The sequence below is a fragment of the Diadema setosum genome, chromosome 9, assembly GCF_964275005.1.
Source record: "Diadema setosum chromosome 9, eeDiaSeto1, whole genome shotgun sequence".
NCBI lineage: Eukaryota > Metazoa > Echinodermata > Echinoidea > Diadematoida > Diadematidae > Diadema > Diadema setosum.
The window spans coordinates 13,515,306-13,523,871 of NC_092693.1; the positions used below are offsets into that span (position 1 = coordinate 13,515,306).

An 8,566-nucleotide genomic window follows, 5' to 3' on the forward strand; every position below is an offset into this window, starting at 1 on the left:
TACACTCAAATGAGATTACATTCAGTGCAGGAATGCACATCTGTGTAAAACCAAAACAAACAAAATTTTTAATTTTCCCCCATTTGTGTAACGATTCATGGATGAATAAATATCTAATTCTTTGCTTTCCTTCTTGTGCATATGTTCTTTATATGAATGTGTAATTCTTTTTTTTCCCCATCACATTGCATCTCTCCACAGACTTTGGTGGGGTAGACTCTCCCATCGAACCCGACTACATCTCACCCCAGAGGTTCGACAGGGGGAGCGTGGGGCGCAACAAGGGCATCCAGGGGGACCAGAACTCGTGCTACCTCGACGTCACTCTCTACAGCATGTTCTCCTTCAACGAGACCTTCGACAGGATGCTCCTCAGAGATGCGGAGGCGGCCGATCTCCCCCAGTTTCGGGAAATCCAGAAGATTCTGAAAGAAGCGATCGTCAATCCTCTCAGGAAGTAAGATGCAACACATGCTACAAATGAATTTAAACGTATTATGAGTATATATTTGTACATTCATATACATATACTGTAAATCAAGAAATAAGAAATATTCTTAATATGAGATTTGCGCGAATTAGAGCCGTCAGCCTTTTTCGCAGAATGAACTTTTTGCAAATTGCCACTGGCCTCCAGTGTATACAAGTAGACAAGAAGATTGGTGTGTATTTTAATTTTGCTAATCTGGGCTCTTGCCAAATTTGCAAAATTAAAATGCTCACCAAATTTTGTGGTTCTACAGTACATAAGTACACACTCACGTATGCATTAACATTGGTACTTTATATATTCATATACTAATGCATATATATATATATATGTATGTGTGTACAATTGTATGTACGGTAAAGTCCTGTGTGTCCGGCACACTTTTATTACTGAACACAGGAAATATCAGAGGTTGGGTATGTCCCTTTTCATCGTTTACAGGAAAATCTGGAATGCTGGCATGTGTATAAATGTATGATTGTGTAAAGAAAAGATATATGATTTTCAATTTCATACCAAACTTGCCATTCTGAAAACTCAAAAGTATTACATCTTATTGTATTATTATTATTATGCTGTGAAACTCATGATTTAAAGCAACATTAAATTGGTAGATATGACTACAAAAGATTTGAATTACATCATAAGATTGTCAGAGTCAAGTCAATATTATCTTTATGTGTAGGATGCAATACAGGTTCTAAAGATTTTTTCAATATATGCTTTGTGCATGGCATGGCATTTTTGTTAAGGGGCTCTGCTGTCCACGAAACAACATGCCACTCTTTGCCTACACACTCAAATGAGATGTGTGGTTTTGGACTATGAGTTATCATTGACGGAGATTTTATGATTGTACCCCTTGCCTCGCGGCTTATGAACTGTTCTCAACTGTTGTCTTTTACATGGGTCTCTCTTTTTCCAGTAACAGTTATTTTGAACATTGGTTTCACATGTATTACGTATTGGGTGATTTCAAGTTCGGTGCTAGTGCTAGTGCTATCTCAGCACTAGCACCGGCGATAAAACCGAACTTGAAATCACATCGGTGTTGGGAGTTGACCCCAAAATTATGATGTATTTCCGGTTGCTGGTGCTGGGCTCGGTGTTGAATGTCGTCTGCTGAACCGAGCTCCGCCGTTTGTGTTAGCGATTTACGTGCTTTTTCCCCATTGACTAACACTAGCCCCTAGGGATTATCATTTTCGTCATTTCAAGTTCGGTGCTGGTGTTAGCGTTGCTGTGCGAAACCCACATTAACGTCCATAAGTAGGTATTCGTCTATGCTAAGTCTATGCTAATGCAGTGCTCACCCACGTAAATGTAAACGAACACTCTAGACATAGCTACATAAATCTGAGCCTTGGAGCAAAATAAAGATAGCTGTATTTTGGGGAATGGATGAAATTTGAGGCATTTTGATCCGTCTTTCTCACTATGTGTCTAAAACTAAGCAGTTTTGGCTACATCTTTTGATATTTGACTGTAATCACGTGCCATCACTTTTTTCATCGCGCAATTTCCGCGGAGCTCACGGTGCTGTGATTCCAACACCTAGTGCTGATGATCGATAATTTTGAATGGTATCGCCTCGTTGATCTGACCGTCGGTGTTGGAGCTTGATTTAACGCTGTTATTTGGGAGCTAGCACTAGCACTAGCACTAGCACCGAACTTGAAATCACCCATTGTTATATAAATTCTATTTTTCCTTGAACTTGTATCAACCAAAATGTGCTGTTGGAAATAAAGACTTATTTGAACTGAATGGAATTAAATGGCCCCGTTATTCCCTCCAAGGCATGGCTTTGTGAGAGCAGACCGTGTCCGGAACCTGCGCCTCAAACTGGACGAGCTGAACCTTCTGCCGGGGCTGACCAACGAGGAGAAGGACCCCGAGGAATTCATCCACACCCTGCTGAAGGATGTCTTCAAGTCGCATCCTCTCTTCAAAACCAGGTAATCATGGGAACAGCAGATGCAGTGCTGGTGAAGGACATACTGTCAAAGTAGAAATTTTCGCGGTGTTGTAATTTTCGCGCATTTCGCGCAACCAAAAACTAGCGCATAAGTAAAAGCACGCGAAGTTTTTTGCTCGCCATATGTTCCTGTGCGTGATGTCTTGATTCCGTGGAATTAAAAACACGCGAAACTCTTCATACCGGGCCAAGCGCGAAAAATTAGTCGCACAAAAATATCCACTTTTACAGTAATGCAGATGGAAATGATGAAGATGAGAATAATGAGGATGATGAGGATGATGAGGATGATGAGGATGATGAGAATAATGAGGATGATGAGGATGATGAGGATGATGAGGATGATGAGGATGATGAGGATGATGAGGATGATGAGGATGATGAGAATAATGAGGATGATGAGGATGATGAGGATGATGAGGATGATGAGGATGATGAGGATGATGAGGATGATGAGGATGATGAGGATGATGAGGATGATGAGGATGATGAGGATGATGAGGATGATGAGGATGATGAGGATGATGAGGATGATGAGGATGATGAGGATGATGAGGATGATGAGGATGATGAGGATGATGAGGTTGATGAGGATGATGAGGATGATGAGGATGATGAGGATGATGAGAATAATGAGGATGATGAGGATGATGAGGATGATGAGGATGATGAGGATGATGAGGATGATGAGGATGATGAGGATGATGAGGATGATGAGGATGATGAGGATGATGAGAATAATGAGGATGATGAGGATGATGAGGATGATGAGGATGATGAGGATGATGAGGATGATGAGGATGATGATGAAGATGAAGAATCATTCTATCGATGCAGATACCAATTAATGTTATTTTATTTGAGTATATGTACATGATAGTCTGTCAGTAGTCTTTGCCTGCCTCTCTGTTCAGATCTCATTGTGTGTCTGTCTGACTATCTGACTATTCTTCAAGCTTTGTCTTTTTACTGGGTCCCTCCATTATTTTATAAATTGCGTATTGTTATTACATTTAGATACACTTTAGTTTTCACGACAACGTATAACTACCACAAGGTTCCACAATTGTTTTATACTCTTCACACTTTACTTTGTTTTACTTGTGAAACCTTATTTTCTGTTACCAAAGGAAGTGAAATGTGTATGTTCTTTTCCCAAAAATGAAATAAAGTTTGAATTGAATTGAAAATCTCCTCCCTCACAGACATGGCGACACTAAAGAGATCGACACCCACTATCTCTACCAGATCTTCATGGATAAGAATGACTCCCTTGATCTGCCTCGTGTGGAGCAGCTCCTGCACCAATCCTTCCTGGACAATGAGCTCAAGTTTGTGGAGGTAACCATGGCAACATGAATGATGCTTACTTTAACTCCCATTCTTCTTCTCTCCACTAAGAAAAAGTGACTTCTTTCCTTCTGTATCTTTCTGTACCTTGTTTTCTGGTTTAATTTGTGAGCTTCTGACATCCTTAGAACATTGTATGCAGCACCAATAAAGACCTACTTGCTTCGTAGAAAAAGAGAAATGAATATGAGTAATCACGGAGTTGTATCAGTGATTTATCAAAAATCTGTTTTATTGACTGAACTTCTCAGAAGAGTATCGTGCTTATTATAAAGAAAGTGACCAAACAATCTTGCAGCAATTAGTGATATATGGGTACTCCTGCAACAGCCCCTAAAGGAGAGTTAAAAGATTTACTCTGAGAATATGATATACACATGAAAAGCCTTTTAACTTTCTGTAGCATTCAGGGCATTGCCAACGACAACAACCGATTGCATGGCTCGCATATTATACAGTTCCATTTGTACATGTGAGGTACACATACACATATTGTATGTCCCTATACATATGCTTAACTTTGCCATCTGTTAGATTTTTGTCACACTTTCTGTCTGCCTTCTCTGGTCACAGATACCAGACTGCCTGATAGTCCAGATGCCCCGTTTTGGCAAGGACTACAAGATGTACCAACGCATCCTACCCAGTCTCACCATCAACATCACAGACTTGCTGGAAAACTGTAAGTTGAAAGGCCTACCCTTAGTCAGTTAGTTAGTTAGTTAGTTAGTTAGTTAGTTAGTTAGTTAGTTAGTTGGTTAATCAATTAATTAGTTAATTGGTTAGTTAGTTAGTTAGTCAGTTAGTTAGATAGCAAGTAGGTAAGTTATTTAGTTAGTTTGCTTGTTTGTTTATGTCAGTGTTTTTCCCTGTCTGAATCAATGAAACAAAAATTTCATGTGTGTGTACAGTCTTAATACCTTCCTTTATTCAGAGCTTAATTTTGCTTGAGAAAGACAGTAGTATCTGTTAGATCAAACAGACAGAGGTACAGAAATTTGAAGAAAAAATTGTAACTGTTGAGATAAAGTGATAAAAGAGATAAATCGGTGCATGATAAGGAACATGTGGAGAACAGCACAAGGGGTATCACTTTTCTGTGTGATCTCTGCAGCTTGTCCATAGTTTCCAACACCATCTCAGGTTGAATTACCGAACGGTCTTCACATTGTACATATCTCATTTTGCCTGTTATATGAATGGGATGGTTGTCTCTTGTTTGCAACGATATGTTTTGTGACTTTTAAAGAGGCATCTCCTTTGAGATGAAGGGAGAGAACTTGCCACAAATATGACACATTTTGATGAGTTTTTTTCCCCCTTCCTCTTCATTGTGTGCCACAAAGAGTTGTCGTATTTACAATTACATGATAACTACTAGACTGAATTTCACTCTACTCCACTGGATTTCTATTGCTGGATAAGTAGTTTTCAGCAAATTCTCTTTCTGTTACTGTTTTTGTGTAAAGGGATAATACTTAATTCATCATTCTATCACTGTACTTCGCAATCATGAATTTAACCATTTTTTAAAATCGTTGTGCAGTTGTATAAGTCTTGAATAAGGGAATGTTACGCTGGCAATCAAGATGGCCTATACAGTAATTGTTTAAATATCAAATCAAATCTTGTTGTGACTTCTCGCTCTCCCTCAGACCAGCGTCAATGCACGATCTGTGGTCAGCTGGCAACCCTGGAGTGCAGGGACTGTAGGCCAGACGTCGGCATATCTGAGGAATTCATCAAATCATTCTGCGAAGCCTGCTTCAATATGGTGAGTGATGAGAGCTGAGAGGCATCATTCCTCTCCATTTGAAGTTGTTGACATGCCCATTGCTTGTTCTTCATAGTTGTGAATCCTGCCTAGTGTATTGGTATTCAATTTAAACAGACTCAAAATCTCTCCTTGAAATAATGCAGCTCTTTCAAAAATTGTTCATCACTTGTGTTCATCATCCACACAATACTTGTCAGTGTTCATGTCTTTTGTTTTGTTTAACATATCATGTGACTTTGCACTGCAAAACTGCACTCAATCAACAGATAACTTTAATTTGTGAGTTAAGGTCATATTCTGAAAGAGGAGATATGGTCAGCTAAAACTGTGTTGCAGCTGGTAGTCAGGGTGTGGAGTGATTGAGCATATTCTATTTTTTTTAATGTCTCCCAGACTCATATCGGCAGTAAACCAGATCACAAGAAGAAGGCGCTGACCGTGAGTGAAGAGATTCGGTTGCTGAGTCAAGAGTTGGTCTCCCATGAGCCGTTGTTTCAGCCTCAGATGATGGAGCTGTTTGCCGTGGTCTGCATACAGACCAGTCACTACGTGGCCTTTGTCAGGGCGGAGCCCCAGTCGGACCAATGGGTCTTCTTTGACAGCATGGCTGACAGAGATGGTAAGAGGACCTGGTCCAAAACTGTCTCTCCATCAATATTGATGTATTCACATTTGATGTTGATCTTGCTGTGTATGCACAATGTTTACACTGATATTTATCTAATAATAATAATAGTGTTCATATTGATATTGGTATCCATAGCATGTTGATGTTAATATTTATTAATGTGCATATTTGATTTTATATCATGACAATGTTAAAATTCATCAATGACAATATTTGTTTGCCAAAATATGTGGAAGCTGGATTATAAAGCTTTTGCTGTGGAGAATGAATAGACTTGTTCATTGATTGGGCACATGGATGTATACAAAGAAAGTTGCTTGAGGGTTTTTTCCTAGTTCTCGTAATTCCTTTTCTTCATATGTTTTAGTCGCAGTATCTCAACATCTTTGACTTTTGTATGTTTGTCTGCTTGTTTGAGTGCCATTTGAAGTTGCCTCTTTTTCTCTTTCTGTTTCTATCAATTTTGCATTATGCATTATATATCAGGAGTATATTTTTACTATTACCAAGTTGCATCAGCTCTAAAACCAAAGTCCCTATAAGGATTAAGTCTCGGGGAAAATGCCCGAGTCAATGTTGTGAAACGTGGGAAGATTACATGGAGTGCAGACGACCAGGACAACTTTGTACTATGTTAGCTGATTGGGGTGCTTATGTTGCCATCGTATTGTGCAGTTTAGCAGATTCTGTCACCTGCAGTTTTACATGTAAATGTCACTGAGTGGATGCTGGATTTGTGCTGTGTCATCGGCATTCTCTCTGTCTTCCTCCACAGCTTCCCACACTCCGGGCTTCAACATCCCAATCATCACCCACCTACCTGGCTTTGAGAAGCAGGTGCAGGACGAGGCCCGCATCAAGGGCACGCCCGACGACAAGAAGCTTCCCGAGCATCTGCGGAGGCTCTTGGCCGACTCCTACATCTGTTTCTACCGCCGGATCGGCAGCAAACTGAGGGACCCGCCCAAGGAGTGGGCGTCCGGAGCCACAAACTACTGATGCGGTCCATCGCACGACGCCGACTTTCTAGGGTGCTGGAGTGGCATCCGAGACGAGGGAGAGATGAATGAAGGATTACAGCATTTAAGAACATCATCCTTTGAATGCATCCTGGGTATGGGGCAGGAGCAAGAGCGCACAGAAGGTCTTGAAGATGGAAAAGAGTAACAGGGTCGGGATTCGCAGTTTGCCGGCACTTCCTGGCGCGAAGGGATACGCTCGCCGTTTCCATCGGTTGCTCGCAAAGCGGAGGAGAGTGCGAGGCATCTCTTGAGCTGGAGGGCTCCTGTCCAGCTCCTTCCGTCTTCTCTCGACGAGACTGCTGCCGGCGCTATCGACGAGGCACAGCAACAACGTTTGCTGTCTTGCCGACCGCGGGCAATGCCCCACCCACAGCTCACTTTCTTGGCTCTCTCCATGTCGTGCTCTATCTCTCTCTCTCTGTCCACCCCCCTCTGTTTTCTCCTCATGTCTTCACTCTTCTTTCTGTCTATATAAGCACCCATCAGGAGTACTTCAGCGCTATGTCAAAAATGCAGATGAATATTAGTGTGCATGTATACAAAACTGCATCTCCCCAAGCAAACAGCCAACTAAGATTATTATAAGTGGAGGATATAGCATCTTTGATAAAAGTGTCTTCAAAATATAAGCTGAAGATTAGACTGCATTGCTGTCATTACAATTGTTGATCAACAATTCGCCATTGCAAACTTTTTCTGTGAGGTAGAAGATAATAACTGTTCTTTTCAATAGTGTCCGTGTGATTGTGTGGCCTTATATGTGCAGGTGGTCATGTAAAATCTGAGCGTGTTGACAAGAAGGTCCTATTGAATGAATGCCAGATCTTTATACATTCATTTGTATTCTTGATCCAGCTAAAAGATGTAACTGGCATATCCTTTCCAGTGAATGAGTAACAAGCCAGTCACTTTGACCACCGGCATTGCCGGATTCATTTTGGCCTTCTGTTCACTAGCATTTATGGTGTGAGTTGACAAAAATGCTGTGTTTCTTGATCTAATCAATCAAAATACATGACTAATATTTTGCGTGGTGAAGTTTACACCTTTTGTAATGTTTTGAGTACCCTTTTGATAGCATGACATGGTACTGCCTAAAACTGGTTGAATCTGCCTTTGTAAAACTTCTACCACCTAATCAAAAGAGTGAGCACCTCCAGGTCAGCTTCTGGTATTGTACAAGTAATAGTCTCACTATTAAGGCTCTTTATCACATTAACAATAGTTTGAAACACATAATGTAAGTGCATCACAATACCACTTTGTGAGATTTCTTTATCTACAGAGACAAGTATATTCCCATTTATTTATGTTGGCATCA

The 8,566-nt window shown here is 40.6% G+C and overlaps 1 protein-coding gene across 1 annotated transcript in view; it reads left to right on the plus strand.

Moving 5' to 3' along the window:
• The window catches only part of LOC140232862 (uncharacterized), a 53,030-nt gene extending 45,643 nt beyond the window's left edge, over nt 1-7,387 (plus strand). Inside the window, exons 15-21 of the mRNA XM_072312974.1 lie at nt 202-457; nt 2,290-2,448; nt 3,674-3,809; nt 4,392-4,500; nt 5,474-5,592; nt 5,989-6,214; nt 6,999-7,387. Coding sequence (XP_072169075.1) covers nt 202-457; nt 2,290-2,448; nt 3,674-3,809; nt 4,392-4,500; nt 5,474-5,592; nt 5,989-6,214; nt 6,999-7,222 — 1,229 coding nt within the window. The 3' untranslated portion in view covers nt 7,223-7,387. The remainder of the gene's footprint in view (nt 1-201; nt 458-2,289; nt 2,449-3,673; nt 3,810-4,391; nt 4,501-5,473; nt 5,593-5,988; nt 6,215-6,998) is intronic.
• The last annotated feature ends 1,179 nt before the right edge of the window (nt 7,388-8,566 follow it).